At 50.6% G+C, this 27,951-nt stretch overlaps 1 protein-coding gene across 3 annotated transcripts; it reads right to left on the reverse strand.

The window, feature by feature from the left end:
- Positions 1–226: 226 nt before the first annotated feature.
- LOC309351748 (uncharacterized protein) lies at positions 227–27,522 on the reverse strand. 3 transcript variants are annotated; one of them, XM_081879573.1, is made up of 9 exons: positions 27,163–27,522; positions 23,152–23,345; positions 17,963–18,091; positions 9,168–15,953; positions 7,704–7,850; positions 6,182–6,328; positions 5,087–5,191; positions 3,106–3,197; positions 227–584 (listed from the first exon to the last, which is right to left on the reverse strand). In XM_081879573.1, the coding sequence occupies exons 2-9, from the start codon at positions 23,293–23,295 to the stop codon at positions 497–499; spliced, it is 7,638 nt and encodes a 2,545-aa protein (XP_081735699.1). In that variant the 5' UTR covers positions 23,296–23,345; positions 27,163–27,522; the 3' UTR covers positions 227–496. The 3 variants fall into 3 exon arrangements, with proteins under 3 accessions (XP_081735699.1, XP_081735697.1, XP_081735698.1); XM_081879571.1 differs by having other exon boundaries at positions 5,063–5,191; XM_081879572.1 differs by lacking the exon at positions 27,163–27,522 and having other exon boundaries at positions 5,063–5,191; positions 23,152–23,415.
- Between the last annotated feature and the right edge of the window lie 429 nt (positions 27,523–27,951).

Consider the following 27,951-nt stretch of genomic DNA (forward strand, 5'->3'; position numbering starts at 1 on the left):
GTGGGGGGTGCAGGGGGGCCGGCCGCACCGGGCGCAACATCTGGGGGTTAGGGTTAGGGGGCGCAAATCCACGAGTTAGGGGGCGCAAATCCACGGGTTAGGGGGTGCAAATTACTTGCCTTGCCCCGGGTGCTGACAACCCACGCTACACCACTGCTTGGCAGGAGCAGGGACCGAGCAACGAGAGCTCACCCCGTCGCGGGAATTCGAACTGCCGACATTCCGATCAGCACATCTTCTGAGGTTTAACCCACAGCGCCACCCGTGTCCCGCCTTGCACATTTATGAACATTTAATTTATATTTGAGACCTTAAAATTCTCATAACAAAGGTGAAGCCATAAAATTATTGCAAAGGGGAAATCAGAACAACCATTGAAGGCTTTCGAAAAGTTGAAATAGCAATAGGCTTAGAAACACATGAGAAAGGGGGGTCCCCCAGGAAGGCAGGCAGAAGGGGGGGCGGATCTGAGGGGCAGGTCCTCCTCTTGCTCTGTTCACGAGTCTCCAGGCTGTTCTTGCTCAGGAATTTCCTCTCCTTCAGCCACCAGTGGGTTCAGGAGCTCCTTGAATCGCAGCGTGTTCCTGCGGGATGGAGACAGATCTTGTGGGGCGTTTATATCCCCCCTCCTTTCCCCCCAAGGAGTTTGAGGTTTGCTGTACAGAGTTCTCCCCCTCCTCATTTAATCCCCACAACAACCCAAGGCTGTCAGGGGGGCTGATGCCCAACGTCCACCCCGCCCCCCGCCAGCAGCAAGCTTTGTGCCCCTGTGGGGATCATAGCTGTCAACTTGCAGATTTGAAAATAAGGGACCAGCAGCCTCGGGAAAAAAAAGGGATCAGCAGCCAAAATAAGGGATCACAGGTCCCAAAGTAAAGAGCTCAGCTAATAGCAACAGTTTTGCTCCTCCTCGTTGCCAAAGTTGCGCTTTGTGCGTGGAGGGAAAGCGGCGGGTTTAATCCTTTGCGTGGAAGCCTGCTCTCATTTCATTTTAAAGCACATAAATATATATAAGTCGTCCCCATCTCCTAGCAGTCTCCGCTTTTCTTTTTCCCTCAACCGCGATGGATGACGAGAAGGGCAGATGCCAGCAGCAGTGGCGTAGCGTGGCTTGTCAGCACCCGGGGCAAGGCAAGTAATTTGCGCCCCCTAACCCGTGGATTTTAGTAGGGGCAGAGAGCTGCGAGTGCGAACGCCCCCCCCAGATGTTGCGCCCGGTGCGGCCGGGCCCCCCTGCACCCCCCATGCTACGCCACTGGCCAGCAGCGCAAAAAGCGTGGCACAACAAGCAAGCCGTGCGGGAGAGGTGATGGGGGCAGGGTGGGAGTGTTTCCAAGCCTCAGCCCCCACCCCAAAAGCAATCGCAAAGAGCAATGGCCGTGAATGAACTGCCCCCCCCCAAAAAAAACACAGACACCGAGCAAGCCCTATGGCGCACCTAGAAGAAAGGAGGAAGAAGAGCCTAGCGGAGGAAGAGAAGGAAGAAGAGGAGACAACAGCTCGCTACCTCCTTCCCGCCCTTTGCACCCTGTTGCCCGCTCCGGCCCCACTTGCGCTGCTTGTCTCTCTTTTTTGCAAATCTATGCAATATTGCGCTTGACCTTCCCAGCTCGCCGGAGCCGCCGGCGTGAGACGGGAAGCCGAGGGGAGAGCAGCAGAGCCGGCGCGAGGCCCCAGCCAGGTGGGCGGGGCTCGAGCCACCGGCATCCCAGAAATTGGACGCCAAATAAGGGACGCTTGACAGCTATGGTGGGGATTCGAACCCTGGTCTCCCAGGTCCTAGTCTGACACTCCACACTGGCAAAGGGGATTTCGCTGGGTTTTCAGCTGGGTACCCCCCCCCCCACTTGGGGAGCCTCCACCTTCGCCCCAGAAGTGTTTACTGGTTCAGGGAGGGGCATGCACTTTGCACATGCTCAAAAATCATTCTCACTTCACATGCATCAGGGTGGAGTTCTCATAGAAAGGGAACAAAAGGTGGCCTCTCAAGCCTCTCTCATCCCCTTGGTTTTTATTGCTTCTTTGCAACTTTCCCCAAGCTGGTGCTCTCCAGGTGGTCTGAACTATAATTCCCAGCAGCCCCAGCCGACACGGCAGGCTACACAACCACGCTGGCTGGGGCTGGCAGAAACTGTAGTGTGAATCCTCCGGAGGGCGCCAGGTTTAGACAGGCTGCTAGATTGCCAGAATGACGCCAGGCTGGATGAGCTCTTGTTCTGAGCCAGCAGCCGGGCTCCTCCTGCGTTGTTAGCCTGGGCACCTTCCATAGAATCACAGATCTGTGGGGTTGTGAGGAACCCCCAAAGGACATCTAGCCCAACCCCTGCAATGCAGGAATCACAACTGAAGAATCCTGGAGAGGTGTTTAAAAGTCTTCAAGGAAGGAGTGCCCATCCCCTTTGAGATCATCCTTTCCGGTTCTGAACAGCCAGGAAAGATCTTCCTGATGTTCAGTATCCTTTCTTGTAATCCCTTGGTTCGGGTCCTAGCCTCTTTTCCATGGGGCAGCCCTTGAGATAGTTGAAAATGGCTCTTATATCTCCTTTCGGTCTCCTTTTATCCAGGCTAAAGGTAAAGGTAAAGGGACCCCTGACCATTAGGTCCAGTCGTGGCCGACTCTGGGGTTGCAACGCTCATCTCGCTTTACTGGCTGAGGGAGCCGGCGTACAGCTTCCGGGTCATGTGGCCAGCAGGACTAAGCTGCTTCTGGCGAATCAAGAGCAGCGCATGGAAATGCCGTTTACCTTCCCGCCGGAGCGGTACCTATTTATCTACTTGCACTTTGATGTGCTTTCGAACTGCTAGGTTGGCAGGAGCAGGGACCGAGCAATGAGAGCTCACCCCGTCGCGGGGATTCGAACCAACGACCTTCTGATCAACAAGTCCTAGACTCTGTGGTTTAGACCACAGTGCCACCCGTGTCCCAGGTTAAACATCCAGTATCCAGGCTAAACATCCCCAACTCCCTCAATCGGGCTTGGTTCCTAGGCAATTTTATCATTTTGCTGGCCCTTCTCTTTCCACTTTGTTAAACTGGGGTGCACAGAACTAGACACAGATTAGGGGTCCCGGGCAGATATTGATTTCTCCCCCCTCCTTCCTTACCTCTCCCTCTTGGACTGCATGACATAAGTCCGCTCTCGCTTCACCTTCTCCAAGTGGCGTTTCACTGCGGTTTTCTGTCCAGCCTCGTCTTGCTGGAACGGGAAACGCAAAGTTACACTGGCTCCCCTCACAGCTGCCAAGGAGACGTCTCGTAGGACGCAGACATGGCCCAGGCAAGATGATAGCCAAACCCACCCATGGAGCCATCCCAGTAGATCTGCAAGAACCGAATAATGTCCCAGAACCTGACATTGGAAAACTCAGAACAGGGTGGGCACACTCTTTCCTGGGCGAGCGGTTCAGTTGCAAGCCTGCACTGGAAGTGACGGAAGCGAGGTCACCTCTTCTGCTGAGATGGGGAAGGAGCTGCTGGGAAGGAGGCAGAAAGCAGAGCCCCTGTGTCATGCAGAGACACAACAGGCACCTTCCTCTGTGGACGGGTACTGTATTTTTCGCTCTATAGGACACACTTTTCCCCCTCCAAAAATGAAGGGGAAATGTGTGTGTGTCCTATGGAGTGAATGCAGGTTCCTTGGCTTCAGCGATAGCAACGCGAAGCCTCCGAAGTGCAGAGGGAGCGCTCCCCCCACCGCTCCAGAGGCTTCGCGTTGCTTTCGCTGAAGCTGGAGAGCGAGAGGCGTTGGTGCGCACCGACCCCTCTCCTCCAGGCTTCAGGGATAGCTGCCTGAAGCCTTTGGAGCGCAGGAGGAACTCGCACCGCACTCCGAAGGCTTCAGGTTCCTTTTGCGGAAGCCGGGAGAGCAAGACTCCTGGCTTCAGCAGAGAGGGAGAGAGCTGCACAGCGCCCCTTCAGCGAAGCGAGAGGAGAAATGGAAGGGGCTCCGTTTCTCCTGCCGCTTCACTGAAGGGGCGCTGAGCAGAGAGGGGGAGAATTATTTTTCTTGTTCTCCCCCTCTAAAACAAGGTGCGTCCTATGGTCAGGTGCATCCTATAGAGCGAAAAATAGAGTATTTCTGGACTCACTGCAGGGTGAAAGCAGTTCTAATGTGGCACGTTGCAGTATGACCTCACTTTAAGCGGAGATTTGGTTTCAAGGGTGCTCCATAAAAATGGCAATCGTGTTGGAGCTGTCGCCATGGCTGGCGGCTGAGGTGGAAGGCGGGGGGAGAGAGAGAATCCTGGGCAGGTGTGGGGGACTCCCTGGTCCTGAATGGGGCAACTGTGCCCTTGAAGGACCAGGTGCGCAGCCTGGGAGTCATTTTGGACTCACAGCTGTCCATGGAGGCGCAGGTCAATTCTGTATCCAGGGCAGCTGTCTACCAGCTCCATCTGGTACACAGGATGAGACCCTACCTGCCCGCGGACTGTCTGGCCAGAGTGGTGCATGCTCTGGTTATCTCCCGCTTAGACGACTGCAATGCGCTCTATGTGGGGCTACCTTTGAAGGTGACCTGGAAACTACAACTAATCCAGAATGCGGCAGCTAAACTGGTGACTGGGAGTGGCCGCTGAGACCACATAACACGGGTCTTGAAAGACCTACATTGGCTCCCAGTATGTTTCCAAGTGCAATTCAAAGTGTTGGTGCTGACCTTTAAAGCCCTAAACGGCCTCGGTCCAGTATACCTGAAGGAGCATCTCCACCCCCATCGTTCTGCCCGGACACTGAGGTCCAGCTCCGAGGGCCTTCTGGTGGTTCCCTCACTGCAAGATGTGAGGTTACAGGGAACCAGACAGAAGGACTTCTCGGTAGTGGCACCAGCCCTGTGACCCTCCCTTCAGATGTCAAGGAGATAAAGAACTACATAACTTTTAGAAGACATCTGAAGGCAGCTTTCAATTGGGAAATTTTTAATGTCTGATGTTTTATAATTTTTATATATGCTGTAAGCTGCCCAGAGTGGCTGGGGAAACCCAGCCAGATGAGCAGAGTATAAATAATAAATTATTATTATAATTGTTTCTCAAACGACCTTGGCATCCACAGACAACCGACCTGAGCCCGGAGGAATGGCCTCACCTGGCCCTCGTTCTCTGATGGGAGAGGCCAGAACTCGGCCGGACTGCTTCCCAGAAGGTCGTCCTCAGATTTGCGGTGTTTGGCAATGGACAGCCTCTCTTGGAACTGAAAAGGAAGAGAGGATTTGTCTCAGTATTTCCTGGTAGGTTACATCTACACCCCCATCATTCTGCCCGGACACTGAGGTCCAGCTCCAAGGGCCTTCTGGCAGTTCTCTCCCTGCAAGAAGTGAGGTTACAGGGAACCAGGCAGAGGGCCTTCTCGGTAGTGGCACCCGCCCTGTGGAACACCCTCCCATCAGATGTCAAAGAGAAAAACAACTACCAGAATTTAGAAGACATCTGAAGGCAGCCCTGTTTAGGGAAGTTTTTAATCTTTGGTGTTTTATCGTGTTCTTAATATCCTGTTGGAAGCTGCCCAGAGTGGCTGGGGAAACCCAGTCAAATGGGCCGGGTATTATTATTATTATTATTATTATTATTATTATTATTATTATTATTATTATATTCCCGAACCTGGTACCATGGGATCAAGTTCACCAATTTTGTTGTATTCATTAGAACAGGTGGGCTTTGAATAAATGTGCAACTGTTACCGTTTTCAATTTTATTGAGTTATTATCCTCCTTAGTCATTCGTGCTACTCTGAATAACTGGAGATGAGTTTATGGAACAAACAGGGCGGCAGCCCTAAAATGTTTGGAAGCCACTGCTCTAACCATTGCACCACACTACCTACGTAGATCTGTGCACAGATAGGACGCAGCATAGGTACTGCAGCCTTTGCCAACCTTGTGCCCTCCAGAGACTCTGAGCTATGACTCCTGCCAGCCCCAGCCAGCAAGGCCGACGGGACTCGTAGTCACCCAGTGGGCGCCATGTTGGCAAAGCCTGTGGCAAGGAGTGTCCTGCACATGTGAAACACGAGGTGGTCTGTGTGCGCACATGCGCAGGAAGTCAGAGTTTGGCGCTTTCTGCCGTTGGAAGGCACAGCCATCATAACGCCCCCCCCCCCCCGAGCAGGGCATTTCAAGGGTGCCGGGTTCGAAACGAGAGGAGCCCCCCAACTGCCTCCCCGCCATGCTCCTGGTCTCACCCGCAGGGTCTGGCGCTCCTTGTCCCGCTGGTGCCGCCGTTCTCCCTCGGCCTGAAGTTCTGCCAAGCGCCGCAGAGCTGCCTCCTTCTCCTGGCGGGAGAGCCACACAAAGGCCTTCTCCCGGCACGGTGGGCGAGGGCGGGGAGGCTGTGGGGCAGGGCAGGGGGCAAGGTGGAGGAGGGCAAAGGCAAAGGCGAGTCAGGAGGGTCTTCCGCACCCTGAAGGAAAAGCTCCCCACCGGCGCAGGAGCAGCAAACGCACCCTCCAAACGTTGGCCGGACTCTCAGCCTCTGTCTTCCCTAACCATTGGGCCTGCTGGCTGGGGCGGACGGGGGTTGTAGTCCGGCAAGATCCGGAGGCCGCCGTGTTGGCTGCCGCTGTGCTGGTAGCTCTAGCCCACCCACGACACACCTGGGGCCTTCCAGACAGGGTCGGCTCAAGACATTTTGCCTCCTGAGGCAAAAGTTCAGCATCTGCCGCCTGAGGCCACGGTCTCCCTCTGCCTCCTCTCAGGACCGGCCCTTCTTCCAGATATCCTGAGCTGCATTTCCCACTGGAACTGAACCGGTTTACGAAATCATCCCCCAAATCCTCTCGCCCCATTTTCTCCCCAGGCCAGACCTCTCTCTTCCTCAATAACTCCCACCCAACTTTGAACCTGCCTGGATGGAGCCAAGAAGGGACAGGTGAGTTGTAGAAACCAGCCTATTTTATGAAGATGACATGTCGATATGGGGGGGGGGCAGGGACCAATTTTGCGCCTGCATACACACACACACACACACACACACACAAACGCAAACTGTGCTGGTCCCGGGGGCTAACCGAGAGGCGAGGTCTGAGTCCAGTCCGAGGTTGATGGTGCGGTATGGAGGCTGTAGCTGGGTCCAAGGCAGGGAGTTGGGTAGGGTCAGGAACTCTGGCAGAAGAGCAGGGCAGGGTGCAGGCAAGAACAGGCTAGCAACAACATTGCTCCCGCAACCTGGGACTGGGGCTGGCCGGCTTTTATCTCAGCCGAGGCATAGGGCAGCCCCGATCCTCTAGAGACTCTCCTCTCCTGGCCTGGAGGCGAGCCCTCCTCCTGCGGGAACTTAGTTCCCTCCGCCTCTCTGCCCTGAGCCTCTGCAGCTCAGGAGAAGCTGGATGGTTACCGGCCCCAGAGGCAATCTCCTCTTCACCTGACGGGGCTGAGAGTGGAGCACCTGCAGGCAATGGGTCCTCCATCACCTCAGGGGCCAGAGCAGACTCCGCTGGTGCCTGCACCTGAGGATCCAGCACAGGTGAGGACCCTTCAGGCTCAGGCCCCAGCCCAGGCTCAGCTGGTTCTGGAGGCGGGGACTCCTGTGCAGGCTGGGATCCCTCAGGTTCAGCCTCCGAGTCCGAATCCCAGGCCATCACACACACACACCTATGTGGCCCCTGCAGGAGAGAATGTGGCCCTCACGCCAAAAACGTTCTCCCTCCTTGACGCAGAAAATTAACGGTGTGAGATCGATAAAAGCAAAGGCTGCATTTTCCTTACCTGGTGCCCACCTGCCTCTTCTGCAACCGCACTGCGGGAGCTGCCTGCCATCGCCCTGGAGCCGCTGTCTGCCTCAGAGTAAGCAACTGACTCCTCCCAGAACGGAGAAATCATGGAGCCTGTGGAACTCATGTCCACTTCGCCGTCCTGGTACAGTGCAGAGAAAGGAATCAAGACAGGGAGGGATTGGGGCCGGCCTGAGACATTTTGCTGCCTGTGGTAAGCTTGCTTCAGCAGTGGCAATGGGGCAACCCTCTTAGGGCAGTAGGGCAGGTAGGGGGCTGGGAAAATCTGCAGTCAACATGACCATTAAGTTTGTTAAATAAGCCTGTGAAGAGTTTAAGATTCACAGAGTTCCTGTATTGCTGGAGAAGACAGGCCTGCACCCTATACCATTTTGGCAGGAAATCGGACAAAAGATCTTAATCCTTGCTCCTTCCTCCTTGCCTCAGTCTCTCCCTCTCTTCTTTCAAGCAAGGGCTCCACTTAGAGCCCAGTCTGCATTTTGGAAACTAATTTTCCATTTTGTAACAAAGGAGAATTTTCGCCTGCGTACTACTCCGATGTATTTGCTGCCTGCATTGAAATGTAAGTAAACCTTTTGTTTTTACTAAAACATGCGGTTCATTCTTAGCAAAGGGGACAGAGGGGGAAAAGGTCAGCGGACCACAAATAAGCCAGGTTAAAAGGTTTGATTTTCTAATTCCTAGCTTCCAGTAAGCTGCAAAAGTGCTAAAAGGGATTTGCAGTCTGTTTACTTTCATATTTCTCCCCACACATGTGGGATAGGAGGTTTAAATTACGTTTTATAGATTTAATCCTCAATTTATCTCCATCAAAGGGGTGCACAGCTCTGTCTCTTCCTTCTCACTTCCAACAAATCCAGGAGGTGGCAATTATTTGGCCCAGTCCACCATTGGTGCTGTGGTCTAAACCCCACTGAGCCTAGGGCTTGCCAATCAGAAGGTCGGCGGTTTGAATCCCTGTGATGGGGTGAGCTCCCATTGCTCGGTCTCAGCTCCTGCCAACCTAGCAGTTCGAAAGCACGTCAAAGTGCAAGTAGATAAATAGGTACCACTCCGGCGGGAAGGTAAACAGCGTTTCCGTGCGCTGCTCTGGTTCGCCAGAAGCGGCTTAGTCCTGCTGGCCACATGACCCGGAAGCTGTACGCCGGCTGTACTGTCTGCGGACAAACGTCGGCTCCCTTGGCCAGTAGAGAGAGATGAGCGCTGCAACCCCAGAGTCGTTCGCAAGTGGACTTAACTGTCAGGGGTCCTTTACCTTTACCTTTTAGCATTGTCTCTGGTGCCATCAACTGCTGGGCTACCCTACCACTCCCAGTGGGCATGAGCCATCAAAGTCCTATATCCATACTTGCTTCCCCCTTTCCTCCAGCAACACAGCCGCCCCACTTCTGTGCCCTAAACCAGGCCCTGATCCCACCTGCCCCACACTCCTCCTTACCCAGGACACTCCAGAGCGCCTCTCGGGCTGGGCTATGCAGATGGAGCTCTCTCTTGACAGGCCCACGCCAAGAGCTGCTGGCGTCCACACGGGCTCTTCGTCATGCTCTCCAGGGCTGGGGGGAGACAGCATGGCCATGGCGGTGGACTTCCAGGTGCCAACGGGGGCCTGCTCCCACAGGGGAGATGCCTCCAGCCTTCTGCTCAGCGCTCCGGGCTCCAGATCTCCCCGGTCCGAGTGGTACATCCCAGGGGCTGAGAGCATCCTTGGTTGAGGTCCTTCAGCTGGCAATGCTTCCGTCAATCTCTGTTCCTGACTCTGAAAAGCCCGTGGTCCTTCTGTCCCTTGAGAATCAAGAGCCCCCACCTCTCCTTGGAGCTCCTGTTGCCTGCAAACCCGGCACAGCTTCACGCTTTCTGGGAGATGGTGCTGCACCCCATCTTCCACCTGGAAATGCTCACCCATGCCCTGGACCTTGGGTTCCCTCAGATTCTGGCGGAAAAGGGTGTTTGGGTCCCACATTTCCTCAGGAGTTCCCTGACGGTTTGGGAAATTGCTGTGGGGCTGAAGAGCTTGCTGCGGCTGGTAGTACGGTGGCTCTTGGGATGAGGGCATCTCCCTGTCCTGAGAACGTGGGTCTTCTTCTGCCCTCCTCATTCCCCAGGTGTCCTCAAGGTCTTGTGTCCTCGTCAACTCCTGAGGGTCAAGAGACTTGGACCTCCCCAGCAGAACTCCCCACAACTCCAAGCAATGCTGCTCGTGGGGCTCTGTGGGTGCTGGTTCCAGCTGGGCCACCCTCCCCTCAGCTTTAAGGGAACCCCACCCAGCCTGTGGCTCCATGCTTTCCTGGGTCTGGAAAACATGGGGATCGGTCACCCCTGGAACTTCGGCAGATGCCTTTGGTGAACATTCTTGCCCCAGGATTTTCTGAGGTGCCTTCAGCTTTGGCGACCTCACATGTCTTCCTGGGGGCTGACAAGGCCCCTCAACTCCCTTCTGGCTTGGGGGAGGCTGAGGGATCCTCTGCTGACCTTGCCATGTCTCACGTGTCTCAGTGGCCTCCTGATCTGTTGGTGGAGGCTGGTGGGACTCTGAACGTCTCCACTCCTGAAGGATCTCAAGGCCCGTGGTTCCCTGGGGTTCAGTTGCCACTTGCTCCTCTGGTTCACCGAAATCTCTATTTTCTTGTGGCTGTCGGACCTCCTCAGTCCTCAGCCCCTGGGGCTGAAGAGCTTCCAGTTCATGGTACAGCCCTCCCAGTTCCTGGAGCTGCTCAAGATCTACCTGGGGGGCCTTGTGAGGAGGAAGGGACTGGGGCAAACTGACCGGCTGAGCTACGAACATCTCATCTCTTTGCTCCTGAAGGAAGTCCTGGCTCACAGGTAGAGATCTGGGGGATTTGATGCTCTCCGCCTCCATTTTGTAACCTTCTCTGTGGGAGTCAAGACTCCCTGGAGTCCCTTCAGCTATGTCCAGTGTTCTCTGGTCCAGTTGACTTGGCCCTTGAGTGTTTTGTGACTTCTGCCCCACAAGTCCCTGAAACGGCTCCTTCACCGGTTGGTCACGAGGGCTTTCTGGGGTCCCTGGGACAAGACCATCTCCCCTTGTCGGGGTCCAGTGCCCAAGTGTCTTAGACTTCCTCAGCAGGTTTCTTAGGAGCGGAGGGCTTTGCACCTCCCTATTTTCTTGAGGATCAAGAGACTGAGGCTCCACCAGTTCCTGGGACTCTGGTTCCCTTTGCACAAACCCCTGGATCTGAAGAGTCTCGCTCTGAGAAGATTCCTGGAGGAGAAGCTCCTCCAGTTCTCCACATTCTTTGGAGTGGAAAATCTGGGCACCCTTCAGTTCTTGGGAACAAAGGACCCCTCCCCTGTTTCTCAGAGGCCCTTGCACTTGGGGAGGCTCTATCTCCACTTGTCCAGTCTTCTGGGTCCCACACTCAAGTTCTTGTTGGAATTGAGGGCCCTCTATGTGTTTTGGAGGAAGTTCCTGAAGGGTTCCTGAATGGAGGACAGCTGCTCCTCTTAAATCCTGAGGTTCCAGCTCACCTTGTCTCTGTGGGTGGCACGACTTGGAGATACCCATGTTTTGCAGGTTAGTGGGATCTCCTAGTCCCTTTCCCTGGAGTTCCCTCAGGTCAAGAGACTTTGATTTCCCCAGACCCAGCCAAGGTGGGAGGTCTTTTGTCTCCATATGTGATAAGGGCAGTTCAGCTTGGGACGTCTCATCCTCCATCAGCTCAAGAGTCTCTGGCATCTTTTCCTCAAGCTGAAGAAGACACGGTTGCCTTGCATCTGGCGGACCAATGCCCTCCAGATCCCTTTGCAAAAGCCCTTGGATCTCCAGAGGGTTCTGCTCCATCTGTGGAGCTCCTGGTGATTGGAGGTCTTCCTCTTCTTTCTGCCCTTGGAGCTGTTGGTTGTCTTCCTGCATTTCATTGGTGGCGCCTAGATCCTTCTGTCTAAGCTTCTCCTGGAGGTGTGCGATCTCCTTGTCTCTCAACATCTTCTGCACAGAAGATCCATCTTCGTTCTTTGTAACCGACGTGTCCTGCAGAAGGCTCTTCATCGCCTGTGTAGTTTCGCAAGACGTGACGTTTTCCAGCTCTTGGTTCTCAGGGACCTCAGGACAACCCTCTGCATATCTCAGAGCCTGGGGAGTTTCTAGTTCCTTTGAAGCCTGGCACCCAAAAGCATGTGATCTTGACAGTTCCTGGGGCTCGAGAGACTTTGATTTCCTTAGCAGAGCTGCCTGAAGCTGAAAGGTTTCTTGTACATGGAAAGTTTGGGGAGACCTTTCCAGGGTGCCTTCCACCTCAGAGTGCTTGTCATCCATCTTGACCCCACAGCACTGTGATTCACAATGTCCCTTGGGATCCACAGTTCCCTGGAGCTTGAGGTTCTCAGGATTTCTATGTGGTGAGCTCTCAGGTGGCCCCACCAGCTCACGGGATTCAGACACTCTCTCCAAGCGGCTCTGAAGATGAGAAGGGCTTTCTGCACCTGGTCCCTGAGATGACCGTGATGTGCTCTGGGCCTCTGAGCCTCTCTCTTCCTGAGATTCAAAGGCCTGAGTCTCGCTTTGTGGTTTCATCTGGAGATCTTCCTGAACCCGAAAGGCTGTGGCATCTGGCTCTCTTTGAACTCTAGGGGACTCCTGCTCCCTCAGTTTCTGTGGCTTCTGGGTCTGAAGATCTCTTGGGTCAAGAGACTTTGATTTTCCTAGTAATCTGCCTGGGGGCAGGAGACACTCAGTCCTACTCTGTCCCTCTAGGGCTGAGCAACCATTATCTTCAATCCTCCCTAGAGCCTCAGCCCTTTCCAGCCTCAGCTCCTTTCGGGGAGGGAACTGCGCCTCACCTGAGGGACCACAATCTTTTGTCTCACACCCCTGGAGTTCCTGGCATGGATGAACATGACAGCAGCCAACTTTGTAGGAGCCACACATTTTGGGGACTTTTCCTTGTGACAGAGAAGACCCCCGTTTATCCTGCTTCTTTGGGGATCTCTTCACATCTTGGGGACCTTTTGCTGTCGGTGGAGATTTCTGGACAGGAACAGCCCTTGTCTCCTTCAGCACATCACGGGCCTGAGGGGTTTTCCTGGGGGTTTGAGTTGCTTCTGCCCTCCGCAAGCTCTGAGACCCCAAGCCTTGTGAAGCTGGCAACTTGGAGTCCACCTCAGGGAGAGTTTCCTGAGGCTGCGAAGATTTGGGGGCCTTCCTTTCCTTCTCCAGCACCTGAGAAGTTTCTGGTTCCTTTGGTTCCTGGGGATAAACAATATTTTGGTGCACACGTTTCTTCGACTTCTGGGCCTCTGTCTGTAGCACTCTCTGGAGTTGGGCTGCTGGGGGCATTTCTGTTTCCTGGGGCTGAGGAGAGACCGACAAATTCCCATGTTGTGTGTCTTGCTGGGCCAGCTCCAAGGCCCACCACAGAAGAGGAGGTGTTTCTGGACTGCTACGTTTCTGATGCCGAGGAACCCTTGGGTTCCCTTCTGGCCCTGACTGTGGCTGTGTGCGATCATTCCCTATGTCTGTTTGGGTGGCCTGTGATCTCCTTGGTTCTTTTAGGATTTGGGGGCTCTGGGAGGCTATTTGTCCCTGCTGCCCATAAGAAGCATCCTTCTCTCTCTGGATCTGGGTCTGAAAGGGACGTGGCCTCCTCAGCTCGAACGATTTTGCCTTCAGTCCTAGGATCCTCCACAGGAGAGGTGGAGATTCCAGGCTTCTGTGTTCCTCAGGCTGAAGAACCATTTCTGGCATTCTCTGGGCCCGAGACATTTCTGGAAACTTCTTTTTGTCAGGCTGAAGGGCCTGTGGAGCCCCCGATCTTTGAGAAACCGTCCCTGGGTCCTCTGATGGCTCCAACTCTCTTTGTTGTTGTGCTTCCTGGCTCTCAGAAGCTGTTGTCTTCTTCAGTGGGGTTCCCTGGTCTTGGTGTGCTTCCAGCTCCCTTGTTTCTTGACCTGGAAAGGTCTCCCTCTCCCTTAGAACTGGGAGCTCAGCCCTCTGAGCTGGCAATGCTCCATTTTCTGGCTGGGCCTGAGAGGCCTCAGCTTCCCTCAGTTCCTGAGGAGTACGAGTATCTAGAACTTTCCATCCCTGTGGCCTATGAGCTTCTGGTCCCACCGGTGGCCTTCTCTGTGACAGAACCATCAGTGACTTCTTCAGCTTGTGCTCTTCTGATTTCCTCATCTCAAAAGATTTTGACTTCAGTTCCAGAGCCCCCCACAGAAGAGGAGGAGACTCTGGTTCCTGGCCTCTCCGGGGCTGAGGACCCCACATCTCCTTTTGTGGCACAGTCTCTGGAGTCTGTGCACCTTCCAGACTCTTCTTGTCACAGGGCTGTGATTCTCCTGAATGTCTAGGCCATCCCAGCTCCCTCCTGGAAATTTCCTCGCTCTGAAGTATTTGTTGACTTCTCTGTGGAGATTTTTCAGCTAGACGGGTTTCCCCCTCCCTGATTTCTTGAGACATTTCCTGTCTCTGTCCTTGGGTGAGAACATCTGATTGTCCCACCAAGGTTTCCTTCATCTTCTGACAATAAAGGATGCTCGGCTTTGGAGCCTTTGGTCGCGTCCCTGGGCTCAGAAAGACGTCTTTTTTCCTCATCTCAAACGATTTTGCCTTCTGCCACATAATTCTCCACAGAAGAGGTGGAGATTCTGGACTTCTGCACTCTGGGGACTGAGGAACCTGTGTCTCCCTTTGTGGAATTATGACACCCTTTGCTCCCTCAGATGAAAAGTCCTGTGTTTCGTTCACATTTTGAGGCCTAGTAACCTTCACCCCTTTCTGGACCATCCCTTGCTCTTGAAAGGCCTCCTGAGAAAATTCCTGATGGCTCTGTTGTTCCTTCTTTGCTTTCTTCGCCTCAAAGTCCTCTGGTTCCTGGCAATCTTGAGCCTGAACAGCTCCTGCACCCATTTGTGGGTGCAGGGGCTGGGTGCCAGCGATGTGCGGCTCCCTCAGTTCCTGGGGTTGAAAAGCCCACGACCTCCTCAGCTCAAGAGACTTTGACTTCCTCCACAGATTCCTGCAGTGAGGAGGGGTTTCAGGATGTGAAAGTTCTGGTCCTTGCTGGCCTTGTGGGGTTCCCAAGCCCTCCGTCTTCTCCTCAGCTTGGGTCAGCTCCTGTTCCTGCTGCAGGCAACCATGGGACCTTCCTTGAGGTCCTCCTGGGATGTGAAGGCCTTCCAGCTGCCTCACACCCTGTAACTTTGCCATCTCCTCAGATTCAAGACTCAACGGCTCTGGGACCTGAACGAGTGCGTCACGGCTTTCTGGGAACTTTTGACACTGCGGACCCGCCCTCAAATCATGGCTCCTCAGACCTTCCTTCTCTGCCTGTGAAGTTCCCTCAACTTCCCATTCCTGGGGCTGAAGAGCTTGAGGATATCCACATTTCTGAGGTCGACATACCTCCTGCTGAATCTGTGGCGACCCCCATGGCCTTGCCCTGGATAAAAGCTGAGGCTCAAGAGATTTTGATTTCTTCCGGAGAAACCTCTGGAGTTGGGAGAGCTCTGGAAACCTTAAGTCCTGTTGGCACGGAATCTTGCCATGTCTCGTGTCTGGATCCAGGGACTCCTTGTGGACATCTTTGTGGGTCTGAAGGGCCTCCCATGGTGGAGTAGTCTCTGACTCTCTCCATTCTGGGGGTTCAGGGAACTGTGTGCCCTGGGTATGAAAGGCTATTTGACTCGTCTCACTGTGTGGGACTTCTGGTTTCCTGGACACAAGGGGCTCCCGCTGAGGTTCCAGATCTGAAGTTTCCCTCGTTTCGTTTTCTTGAAGGGCTTCTGTTTCCCTCTGTGGAATATACTGGAGGTCACCATGAGTTTGGGCATCTACAGCTTCCATCTCCCTACCCTGTGCTCCTGGGAGGTGAGGCATCTCCAGTCCTCCATGTGGTGTTTGCTGAGGGATTTCCGCATCCTGGCTCGAATCCTGGCTCAACAGGAACTCCAGAGACCCCAAGGATTTTGATTTCCTCAGCAGCGCAACCTGTGACTCTAAGGTATCAGGACTCAACTCCTGGAGCAGAAGGCCTTGCTCAGCCTGAATCTCTTTGTCCTGAGGGAGGTTCCGGTTGCCTCCAGGAGCTACGGAGCCCTGTGGGGCCTCTGAATCCTGAAATCCTTTTTGCTTCTCGTGTTGAGAAGCCTCCGGTTTCCTCCGCAAAGGCTCGCCTTCTCTCTCAGGTATCTCATCTGCAGTAAGTGCTTCTTCAGATGGGGACGGTTCCTGGGCGAGGCGCAACTCCCGCTCCGTCTGCAGAGGTCCCTAGAAATCAAATCAAAGTTAAAGACTCAATGAAGTCCCATAAAAGCAGATGTGAGCACCTTCTCCTTTTGGAAACGAATATTGAGGAATCACCATTTCTGGATCTGTTATCTCTCTGGCAGGGACAGGCAGCGTAGGGGCCCTGCAGGTCTACAAAACCCATAATCCATAAACTGGTTTATAAGTATAAAACCAAATTTACTAGAATAATAGCTAGAATAGAGATAGACTTGTAACCATTCAAGCAACAAACATACTAAGGTGCCATGTGCAAAACAAAGCCTGGAGATACTGTAAACATGGAGTGGATAAATGGACAACTCTATCTTAACAAGTTACATGTGCAATAAACGTTATACATACTTTATAATTTCCTTAAACTTCAAGATTCAATCCAAATCTGTCAGTACTTTTAAAACAAAACAAAACAAATTCCTTCCAGTAGCACCTTAAAGACCAACTAAGTCAGTTCTTGGTATGAGCTTTCGTGTGCATGCACACTTCTTCAGATACACTGAAGAATACTGTGTATCTGTGTATCTGAAGAAGTGTGCAGGAATTTTTTTATTTTGTTTTGACTATGGCAGACCAACACGGCTACCTATCTGTAACTAGTACTTTTAAACATTGAACATTGTCCAATCTTCACTAAATTTCTGGTTAGAATCTCCTCTTATTCTCCCAGTCATCCTTGCAAGTTCTGAATACAGTCATACCTCATGTTACAGACGCTTCAGGTTGCGGTTTTTTTGGGTTATGGACCCGCCAAAACCTGGAAGTACCGGAAGGGGTTACTTCTGGGTTTTGGCAGTCGCGCATGCGCAGTCGCGCTAAATCGCACTTTGCGCATGCGCAGAAGCGCCGAATCACAACTTGTGTGTGCGCAGACGCAGCATTGCGGGTTGCGAATGTGCCTCCCGCACGGATCACATTCGCAACCCAAGCGTCCACTGTATTCTATCATCTTCGCTTGTCAATCAGTTTTTGTGGGGATTACATCACGTTTCCAGTTTTTTGCTATTAAAATCCTCGCCGCTGTGGTTGCGTACATGAAAAGGGTTCTGTGGGGTTTTTTTGTACATCAATAAAAAAGCCCCAAATATTTCACCTTCTCCCCATAGGGGAGTTGCTCCACCCCCTTGCTTGTTTTGGATGACCTTGTCTGAAACTTTTGTACACGGAATTCCAAATCTGTGTACAGCCGACTTCTGGGGCTGCTGGAAGTTACAGCCCAGTAACTCCTGATGGGTCCCATGCATCTGAGGTTGCAATATTATTAATAATAATAATTTATTATTTATACCCCGCCCATCTGGCGGGGTTTCCCCAGCCACTCTAGGCGGCTTCCAACAAAACACTAAAATACAACAATCTATTAAACATTAAAAGCTTCCCTAAACAGGGCTGCCTTCAGATGTCTTCTAAAAGTTTGGTAGTTATTTTTCTCTTTGACATGTGGTGGGAGGGTGTTCCACAGGGCGGGAGCCACCACTGAGAAGGCCCTCTGCCTGGTTCCCTGTAACTTGGTTTCTCGCAGGGAGAGAACCGCCAGAAGGCCCTCGGCGCTGGACCTCAGTGTCCGGTCAGACGATGGAGGTGGAGACGCTCCTTCAGGTCTACTGGACCGAGGCAGTTTAGGGCTTTAAAGGTCAGCACCAACACTTTGAATTGTGCTTGGAAACGTACTGGGAGCCAATGTAGGTCTTTCAAGACACGTGTTATGTGGTCTCAGCGGCCGCTCCCAGTCCCCAGTCTAGCTGCCGCGTTCTGGATTAGTTGTAGTTTCCAGGTCACCTTCAAAGGTAGCCCCACGTAGTGCGCATGGCAGTAGTCCAAGCGGGAGATAACCAGAGCATGCACCACTCTGGCCAGACAGTCTGCGGGCAGGTAGGGTCTCATCCTGCGTACCAGATGGAGCTAACTGCAACACTTCCATCTTTCCACACCATGGCACTGCCCCATGCCTTGGGCCCCGCTTCGTAAGAGGGTGGGCGAGCTTTCAAACTTACCCGTTGGCGGAGGGAGCGCTGCTGCTCCTGGGAAGAGGCGGGCTGCAAATCCCGGACCAGAGACGTCAGGGGTGATTCCTGCAGTCGGGCGAGGAGTTTCTCAAAGAGGGCAGGGCAAGCGGCTCCCTCCTAGGGGTGAGACGGCAAGTGGTGAGCCTGAGCGACCGAGTCACCTATTGCTGTGGGCTTGTGGGGTCAGTATGGATGATCTCCTGGCTCCCTTCCCATTCCTGGGGTCCTGCACCCAGCGAGGGTTAGAATCCAGTGGAGGATTCTGTTGCTGAACTAGCCAGGCAAGCTCTTATGTAAGACAAGGGCCTCAGCTGGCCACCTAAGTGTTACTCCTTAACTTAAAGAAAACAAAAGAGATTATTGTGGACTTTAGGAAATATAAATCAAATAGTCAGCCACTCATTATTGAGGGGAAGTGTGTGGAACAGGTCTCGGTGTTTCGATTTCTGGGAATGGAGTTGAGAGATGACCTAACAGCAAAGACCTGATGAAGAGAGCACAGCAGAGGTTATATTTTCTGAGAATCCTCTGGAAAAACAATCTCTCAAAGGTCCTGTTGATGGCATTTTACCATTGTACTGCTGAGAGTGTATTAACTTATGGTCTGTGTGTGTGGTTTGGGAGCTGCACGGTCAGGGGAAAAACAATGCTGTCCAGGGTTGTGAAGACTGCGGAGAGAATAATTGGGTGCACTCTTCCCACCTTGGATCAAATCTATGCTTCCAGGTGCCATAAGAAAGCTGCAGAGATAGCGCAGGATTGTGCCCACCCCGGAAATGATCTCTTTCAGCTTCTGCCTTCTGGAACCCTAGGTTGTAAACGTGTGCAAAATAAACCATATTTCTTAAAGACTGTAGTCTCTGCTGTGCCTCCTTCCAAAGGATATTAGACGAAAATTTGAAGCTATAATATGTGAGGATAAATAAATAATTAAGGATAAATTAAGAGGTATGAATTTGCTGAACCATTTTTTTTAAATGGAATACAAAAAGGGAGGTGTGAGGAAGTCAGGAAAATAAGTTAATGAATGGTGAGAAATTAAAAAGAGGGACTTTTTATTTTTATTTTTTATTTTTTATTTTTTATTTTTCTCTTTATGTTAAATTTAAATTTTTGTGTTTTTGTGTTTTTGTATTTCTCTTGTGTTTTTTTGTTTATTGTCTTGTAACTTTCTTTTTGTTAAAAACTTAATAAAATATCATTAAAAACAAAACAAAACAAAAACAAAGGAGCACAGACTCTGGTTAAGGGCCAAGGCCCCTGGAATTTTGCCCCCCCTTGGCAGAGATGAGGGTGGCCTGCAATGCTGTGTGACGTTGGATCTCTGTTGCCTAGCAGAAAAGTAACCAAACAATTAAACCCTTGTGTTGCAAACAATATATCAGTAATATCCAAGGGAACACGATGACCAAGTACAACAATACAATGTCAATATAAACTCTTTATATAATCTATACAGAACATTGCACAGTATGAAATATATGAAATGCACTCTCTGCAAAACCAAATAAACAGAAATCTTTTAAATCTATGAAAGTCACAAAATATGCACTCTTGATGGTTTCTCTTGAAAACATAGAATGAAATGAAAGTCTTATAAATCTCTGAAAGTCTTTGTAGACTATGCAAGTCTCTGAAAGAAGCAATGGGTCAGATTCTTATCTGATGAAAACAAGCCGTAAAGCTTTGTTTTATGACGTCCAACGCTGCCAAAGTGGTCCGCAAATAGAAGTAGAGAATCCATCAAGAGTGCATATTTTGTGACTTTCAGAGATTTAAAAGATTTCTGTTTATTTGGTTTTGCAGAGAGTGCATTTCATATATTTCCTTTTTTAAAATATTTTTTATTAACAGGCCAATCACATCACATTATTCAAATCACATTAGTTCCAGATTATACAGCCAAATTTTAAATTTTGTTAAGGGTACCCATACATCAAGCTCGGCACGAGTCCAAAATTCCGGATAGCTCCAGGCATCACATATTTTACTGCTTTAAATTAGACAGTTCTATCCAGTTCGATCCGGATAGTCCTTTATTACTTTATTTCTCCTCTTGTTGTTATCATATATTCCTTTCTTTGCGATCTCTGATGGTTCTCACAAGCAGACTGGAAACTGGTATCTCTGTGTGGGTTTTGTACTCTTCAAAAACTATCTCTCTCAGGACAGCCTCTGTTCGTCTCTTCCATAAACAAAGTTAACCTTTGGTCTGTCCTTTATTTTTCCTCAGGCTAGCCAGATATATCAAACAAATCAGGGGGCTCTGTCAGGTCAAACTTACATTCCAACACTCCTTCTCTTTCGAACGATCCTGATTCTCCTCCCCCCTGTCCTTTTTCTCCGGCAAGCCTTGGCGAGACGCCATTTTTTAACTGCGTCATAAAAATTTCCCCCTTCCTCCCCATTCACCAGTCTTCTCTTCTGTTGTAATCTATCTCCACACAGTTCTTAAAATCCTGCTTATGATGGATAAAAACACGACAATCTTATTTCTTTCTGGGGTGAAGGGTTATTAATATCACATCGTGTAAAGAAAAAAATGTTTTTTCCTCCACCACCACCCCTTCGTTCCAAACATACAGTCTCCTATTGGTGATTCATCAGAAGATTTACTTATCCGTCTGTCACTCCCGGTCACAGAGATCCATTAATCAGCAGCCTTATCTCAAGCTTTACTTGATGTATGTGCTTCAGCTTCCTTTCCAATCGTATATTTCCAGTTATAATTCCGAGCTGAAGCAACCAGCCCACGCTAATTGGAATCGGCGTCAGGAAGAGCTGACTTTACCGAGGGCTCGTGCCAAGTGTTCGGCATCCCCATCTCTCGGATCAGGGGGTGCATTGTGAACACCGCTGGCAAGACAGGGTCCCCCACATCCTGGGGGGAAGGGAAGACTGCATACTTCCCATAGCAGCCCCTTAATTACCTCGTATAGGTCAGAGAGATGTTATTGTTGGCCATCTTCCAACGCGCCACCTGGTGGCCCCCCATTTCATATATTTCCTAGCGGAAAAGGCCTGAGAGCAAAGGAGGTGTGAGTATTTCACTCCTCCGACACTGCATATGAGATTGGTGTAAATCACATGCCTGTCTGGGAAAAATGTGAGAACGGAAGACAATCTTATCTCTTCCGCTGTATGTAGTATTGTACTGTACTTTTGCTTTTACTTGTTTCTGTTTCTTCTCTTGGAGCTGGAGAGAGAGAGGATGCCATGATTCCTTTGTCTGTACATAAAAAGGTAAAGGGACCCCTGACCATTAGGTCCAGTTGTGGCTGACTCTGGGGTTGTGGCGCTCATCTCGCTTTACTGGTCGAGGGAGCCGGCATACAGCTTCCGGGTCATGTGGCCAGCAGGACTAAGCTGCTTCTGGAGAACCAGAGCAGCGCACAGAAACGCCGTTTACTTTCCCGCAGGAGCAGTACCTATTTATCTACTTGCACTTTGACATGCTTTTGAACTGCTAGGTTGGCAGGAGCTGGGACCGAGGAATGGGACCTCACCGCATCGCAGGGATTCGAACCGCTGACCTTCTGATCGGCAAGTAGTGTGTAAATAAATATGTAGATTAGCTCTACAATGTCTCATGCTTCTTGCTGTGTTATGCTAGAAGATTAGTGTGCACATGTTTTTTAATATATGTCGCTGAAGCGCACTGGAGAAGAAGAGGAATGCCTTTTTCAGAGCTGCACTTACCGGAGGACACTCAGAGTTTGGGGGCTGCAGGGACACCCCAGGGAGTTTTCCAACAGGAGAAGGAGGAAGTGGGCAAAACTTCATGTGGGGACAGAAGGGGAGAAGTTATGCTGGCTGGCTGGAAGAGGCTGTGACAGAGACACACAGGGAAGCTGCTTAGGAGATACCTGAATCCGTTGCTGCGATGCTGGAGAACTCTCCATGAAATTCAGATGTACTGTATCTCAAGGGGGATGTTGCAGGGAAGAGGGAACAAGCTTGTTTTCTCCTGCTCTGGGGGGTAGGACTCGAACCCATGGCCTCAAGTTTCAAGAAAGGAGATTCCAATTAAACATCAGGAAGAACTTTCTGACGGATATTAATAGACAGGATTGCAAGTTGTTTTTATATGCAATGGCAGCAGCAAGAATATTATTGGCACAAAAATGGAAGCCAGAAGAACTGCCGACGAAAGAAGAACGGAGGATGAAGTTGATGGGCTATGCAGAATTAGATAAATTAACAGGAAGGATTCGAAACCTGCGGGACCAGAGATTCTTGGAAGACTGGAGTAAATATACGAAATATTTGGAAAGTAACTGTGATGAACAGATCATGCTTGTAGGACTGCAAGAAGTTCCGTAAGGTGGATTATTTAAAATATTATATGAAAGACTATGAAAATAATTATTAGTTAAGGATAATTAAATGTAATAGGAAATTAAGAAATGCAGAATAAGCGATAAAGAATGGAAAATCATCAGAATATTGTATAAGATGTGAAGATATGTTGTATGATTGTTGGAACTGATATGTTATAAAATCAATAAAAATGTACAGTGGTGCCTCGCAAGACGAAATTAATCCGTTCCGTGAGGCTCTTCGTATAGCGGTTTTTTCGTCTTGCGAAGCAACCCATTGACAACTTAGCGGATTAGCGCTATTAGCGGTTTAGCGGCTTTAGGCGGATCAGCTGATAAGCAGCTTATCATCGGATCAGCTGATAAGTGGCCTAGCGGCTTAGGAAAAGGGAAAAAAAGGGGGGAACCCGCAGGAACTCGCAAGACATTTTGTCTTGCGAAGCAAGCCCATAGGGAAATTGGTTTTGCGAAGCGCCTCCAAAACGGAAAACCCTTTCGTCTAGCGGGTTTTCCGTCTTGTGAGGCGTTCGTCTTGCGGGGCACCACTATATATATATATATATATATATAGTAAGAACTTTCTGACTGCAGGAGCAGTCCGGCAGGGATAGGTTGTGGACTTTCCTCCTTCCTTGGAGGTTTTTAAGCAGAGGTTGGATGGCCATCTGTCATGGATGTTTTAGCTGAGATTCCTGCATTGCAGGGGGTTGGTCTAGATGACCCTTGGGGCCCCTTCCAACTCTATACAGTTCTATGGTTCTATTGTTCCTATCATGCGCCCTGAGTCTTTTGGAGCCCTTGGAGTGAGGCGACTGGCTCTGCTCCCCCTTCCCACCCTCCCTTCCCACCCTCGCTTACCCTGTCACTCGGGACCCCAGACAGACTCTCCAGGGTGCGGCTGAGCTCCTCCTGCTGCTCCCGCTGTAGGTCCACCAGCAGCGCGACAGCACCGTCCTGCCACGTCCCCTCTGCCCCGCTGGCTCTTCCCGGCTCCTTCAGCATCCGGGCGACGGCCTCGCACAAGGCGGGCGGCAGGTCCTCTCTGCCGCGCTCTGTGGGGCAAGACAGGCAAAAGGCGACATGTTACAGGGAGAGGAAGGGAGCAGAGTTTGCTTAGGGCTCTGTAGTTGGAAAATCTTGGTATGCCTAATAATAATAATAATAATAATAATAATAATAATAATTTATTGTTTATACCCGGTCCATCTGGCTGGGTCCCCCCAGCCACTCTGGGCAACTTCCAACAAAACACTAAAATACAATAACCTTGGATTCTTATCTCATTATACATGACAAAGCCATTTTTCACCTTCTCACCCCTTGCTTTTTCCTGTTAGACCTATTGCAGTCGTTAAGAGTCGTCAACAGGCTCATCGCAGCTATCTGCCAATCACCCATTCCCACCACCCTTCTGAGTAATACCCCTCCCCACCTTCTCACTATATAGAAAGGTCCGGTGACTTCTGTTTCAGTGTATCTGAAGAAGTGTGCATGCACACGAAAGCTCATACCTAGAACTAACTCAGTTGGTCTTTAAGGTGCTACTGGAAGGAATTTTTTTATTTTGTTTTGACCATGGCAGACCAACACGGCTACCTATCTGTAACTGATACAATAACCTATTAAACATTAAAAGCTTCCCTAAACAGGGCTGCCTTCAGATGTCTTCTAAAAGTTTGGTAGTTATTTTTCTCTTTGACATCTGGTGGGAGGGCGTTCCACAGGGCGGGTGCCACCACCAAGAAGGCCCTCTGCCTGGTTCCCTGTAACTTGGCTTCTCACAGCAAGGGAACCACCAGAAGGCCCTCGGAGCTGGACCTCAGTGTCCAAACGTTGGTTCACGCAGGAGTGAGGCATTGTGGGAGAGATAAAATTGTGGCCTTCTGGGGAATTTCATGTATGGAAGTGAGAGCGGGACCATAAAGAAGGCTGATCGTCAAAGAATGGATGCTTTTGAATTCTGGTGCTGGAGGAGACTCTTGAGAGTCCCATGGACTGCAAGAAGATCAAACCGCTCCATTCTGAAGGAAATCAAGCCCTGAGTGCTCACTGGAAGGACAGATCCTGAAGCTGAGGCTCCAAGACTTTGGCCACCTCGTGAGAAGAGAAGACTCCCTGGAAAAGACCCTGATGTTGGGAAAGATGGAGGGCACAAGGAGAAGGCGATGACAGAGGAAGAGATGGTTGGACAGTGTTCTCGAAGAGACCAGCATGAGTCTGACCAAACTGCGGGAGGCAGTGGAAGACAGGAGTGCCTGGCGTGCTCTGGTCCAGGGGGTCACAAAGAGGCAGACACGACTAAACGACTAAACGACAACAAGTCTCATCATGCAGCCATTGGTAAATTGGTAATTAACCTAAAGAAATGATTGGTCCCTAACCTGTCCTCCACATGGGTTTTCAAGGATAAAGGATTTGGGAATTCAGATGCAAAGGGTGGAACATCTTGCCCTGGTACTTCGCCTGGGGGCGTTTGACCAGTGAATGGACTTTTGACTACTCGTTGTGTTCTGAACTATTGTTGCTGTGTGAGTATGGTTTTAACTATTTATATTTTAAGGTAAAGGTAAAGGGACCCCTGACCATTAGGTCCAGTCGTGGCCGACTCTGGGGTTGCGGCGCTCATCTCGCTTTGCTGGCCGAGGGAGCCGGCGTACAGCTTCTGAATCATGTGGCCAGCATGACTAAGCCCCTTCTGGCGAACCAGAGCAGCGCACGGAAACGCCGTTTACCTTCCCGCCAGAGTGGTACCTATTTATCTACTTGCACTTTGAGGTGCTTTCAAACTGCTAGGTTGGCAGGAGCAGGGACTGAGCAATGGGAGCTCACCCCGTCGCGGGTATTCGAACCGCTGACCTTCTGATCGGCAAGCCCAAGGCTCTGTGGTTTAACCCACAGCGCCACCCACGTCCCAGATAGTTATATTTTACAATGTTTTTATTTTTTGTTTGTAACCTAAGAAACGTGCAACGTTTTGAGCGGCTTGTTCAATAAACTTGGAAAAGGACTTTTTGTCTTTTGTACTCTGTGCCTTTGCTCGGGGAAGCTAAACTGGTGCCTTACCGTTTGGAGACCTACCTGTTTAATTTCTGTCTGCGTCACGGTAAATGACTCAGGGCTGGGCAAACCTGGTAAATATCAAAGGGGGTTTTTCCTTCTTGAACCCCATTCGAGGGTGGTCCGGGAAAGGAGGTTGTGGAAGCTTTACCGTCTGGCTTGTGATTTGCAACAACTAGCGATCTCTCCCCCTTCCTGGCCAAGTCCTGCCGGTGTCTAGGAGGACTGGTCGGGGGGGGGGGTCTGGATAGTCCCACTTACTACAGGCTCCAACGGGCGAAGGAAGCGAGATGCAAAAGTGCCAAGGGAAAGTCAGAGCTGGTGTGACGTGGGAGTTTGTGTGCCAGACCAGCAGCTGGGAGAGACCAGGGTTCAAATCCATGCTCCCCCAACCAGCTGGTAGTTAGATGGACAAAAGCCACAGTTGAGTGTGTCTGAGAGCTAGAAGCTGATAGGAGGCTGTCGGCTGAATCCTCTGCAGGACAGACATGCTTGATTTCTACTTGAATCTAAGGCTGTGGCCGTGGGAGAACTTTTTGGTGTGGTTGTGTGTGTGTGTGTGTGCGCGCGTGTGTTTTATTAAATTTTCTGTTTTACAATTCAAAGCACCGTATTTTTCACTCCATAAGATGCACCTGACCATAAGATGCACCTAGTTTTTAGAGGAGGAAAGGGGGAAAGCCCCATTTTTTTAAGGATCAGCTCAAAGTTGCTCAGCTTCTTTTGCAAAGGGGAAAAGTCCCCTTTTCTGAGGATCAGCTCAAAGTTGTGCAGCATCTTTTGCAAAGGAGAAAAGGCCCTTTTTTGAGGATCAGCTCAAAGTTGTTGAGCTTACTTTGCAAAGAGCAAAAATCCTGTTTTTATGGGGTTTAACTCACAGTTCTGCAGCTTCTTTAGAAAAGGAAAGGGAGCCGTTTCTACAGTTTCCAGACAGATAATCTAACCAGCCAGTCCCATGTCGCTGGGGAAACAAACGGCCTCTGTCTGCAGAACATTCAACAATGGAGGGCTGGGCAAGAGCCAGCATTCAACCGCACATTCGCTCCATAAACCACACAGACATTTCCCCTTACTTTTTAGGAGGAAAAAAGTGCGTCTTATGGAGCAAAAAATACAGTACTCCTTTTTACATCCTTAAGATATCAATGACTCCCCTTCTTCTCTTTCCATGGTTCATTTTACATATCTTAAATCCCTGCATATTTTACAAAAACTATACCATTCATCATTCCATTATCGCATCCATCAAAACTTATTTACACTGTTGAAGTTATCTTAATGCTCATTTAATCTTAAAAAGACCGGAGGCCTTTTTATTAGGAATCATGACAACAGAAATTAAGAAGAAGGTTAGACCACCATTCATGTAGGCCACAACTGCAGCCAGGATTCTAATTGCGAGAAATTGGAAAAGCGAAACCATCCCTTCGGGCGAGACAGGGAGGCGAGTCACCGGGGGATCAGGACCAGCTGTTACCCTGTCAGAGATAAAAGGCTGCCGAACCCCCGTCCCAGGTTGCGGGAGCAACATTGCTGCTTGCTGGAACCTGCCTGAGACCCTGTGCCTGACCTAGCCCGGTTTCCTGCCTTGGCCCTGTCGGACTGACTCCAAGTGGAATCCATGGATTCAGGACCGGACCTGGACTGCATGGCTCGGGTTAACCCCCAGGCCCAGCAGAATGTGTAAATAAAGCCATATATCCTAAAGACACCACAGTCTCCACTGTCCCTCCTTCTGAGGAAAGCAAACCTGGGTAAGCGCTTGGAAACACTGAAATTTCTCTCTCTCACTCACTCCTTCCATTGCTGTACCTGCTCCCAAGGAAGTCGGCTGCTTTCTGCCACGGCATCTTTCCTGGGCACCCTCTGGCTCAGCAAGAGCCAACAAGATCTGGATCAGGCAGGATCTGTCCCTCTGTTGCTGCAGCAGCAGGCGGTCCAGCAGTACCTGCTATGGGGAGAGAAGGAGAAACACACATGGCCTCCGTGGCCCCACATCTACAGTTCTATTGTTCTACAAATGCACTACCTGAGCCCAGGTGGTGAAAGCAAGGGGAGGAGGTTTCCATACTGGGGGCCACATTCAGCCAGGTCCAAAGGCCCTGACCTTGGATACGTAAAACAGCCGTGCATTTGAAGCAAGTTTCTTATTTTATGTGCCTTTTCCCATCTCGCCTTAATCCTGGCAGCGTTATTCAAACAGGGCAACCAGCCTCCTTTTTAAAAAAAACCCTTCTTTTGTGGGAATGTTCAGGGAGGCAGGAGAGGATATGTTGTTTAATAATATCCATCCTAACTTGCACTAGCAAGTTCTTTTACTTAGTGGAGTTTACATTCCCCTTTTAAACGCACAGCGGTTAGCTTGTTGCAAGCTGCTGCTCAATATTAGGATTCCTTGTAATCCCCTTTTCTCCCCCTTAAAAAGGGGGAGACACGACATAATCTTCTGCAAAGTATATATAAAAGAAGTTTACTCACACATTCAGTTCACAGATGGATCCCTGAAGGCAGACTTAATTACAGAGTATATACATGTGGAATCTATCCCATATGGGAATAGTCCCTTTGTGGATCTCTAGCTAAAAAGCTGCTAGTCCTATG

This window comes from Podarcis erhardii (genome assembly GCF_964252035.2).
Source record: "Podarcis erhardii genome assembly, chromosome: 10".
Classification (NCBI taxonomy): Eukaryota; Metazoa; Chordata; class Lepidosauria; order Squamata; family Lacertidae; genus Podarcis; species Podarcis erhardii.

Excerpts from the sequence above, each read along its gene's own strand:
- LOC309351748 (XM_081879571.1), bottom strand. The coding sequence starts at position 23,295 with ATGCTGAAGGAGCCGGGAAGAGCCAGCGGGGCAGAGGGGACGTGGCAG. Across the intron at positions 18,092-23,151 it reads CTGGGGTCCCGAGTGACAGG|GAGGGAGCCGCTTGCCCTGC; the intron begins GTAAGCGAGGGT and ends TCTCACCCCTAG. Across the intron at positions 5,192-6,181 it reads AGGAGCGCCAGACCCTGCGG|TTCCAAGAGAGGCTGTCCAT; the intron begins GTGAGACCAGGA and ends CTTCCTTTTCAG.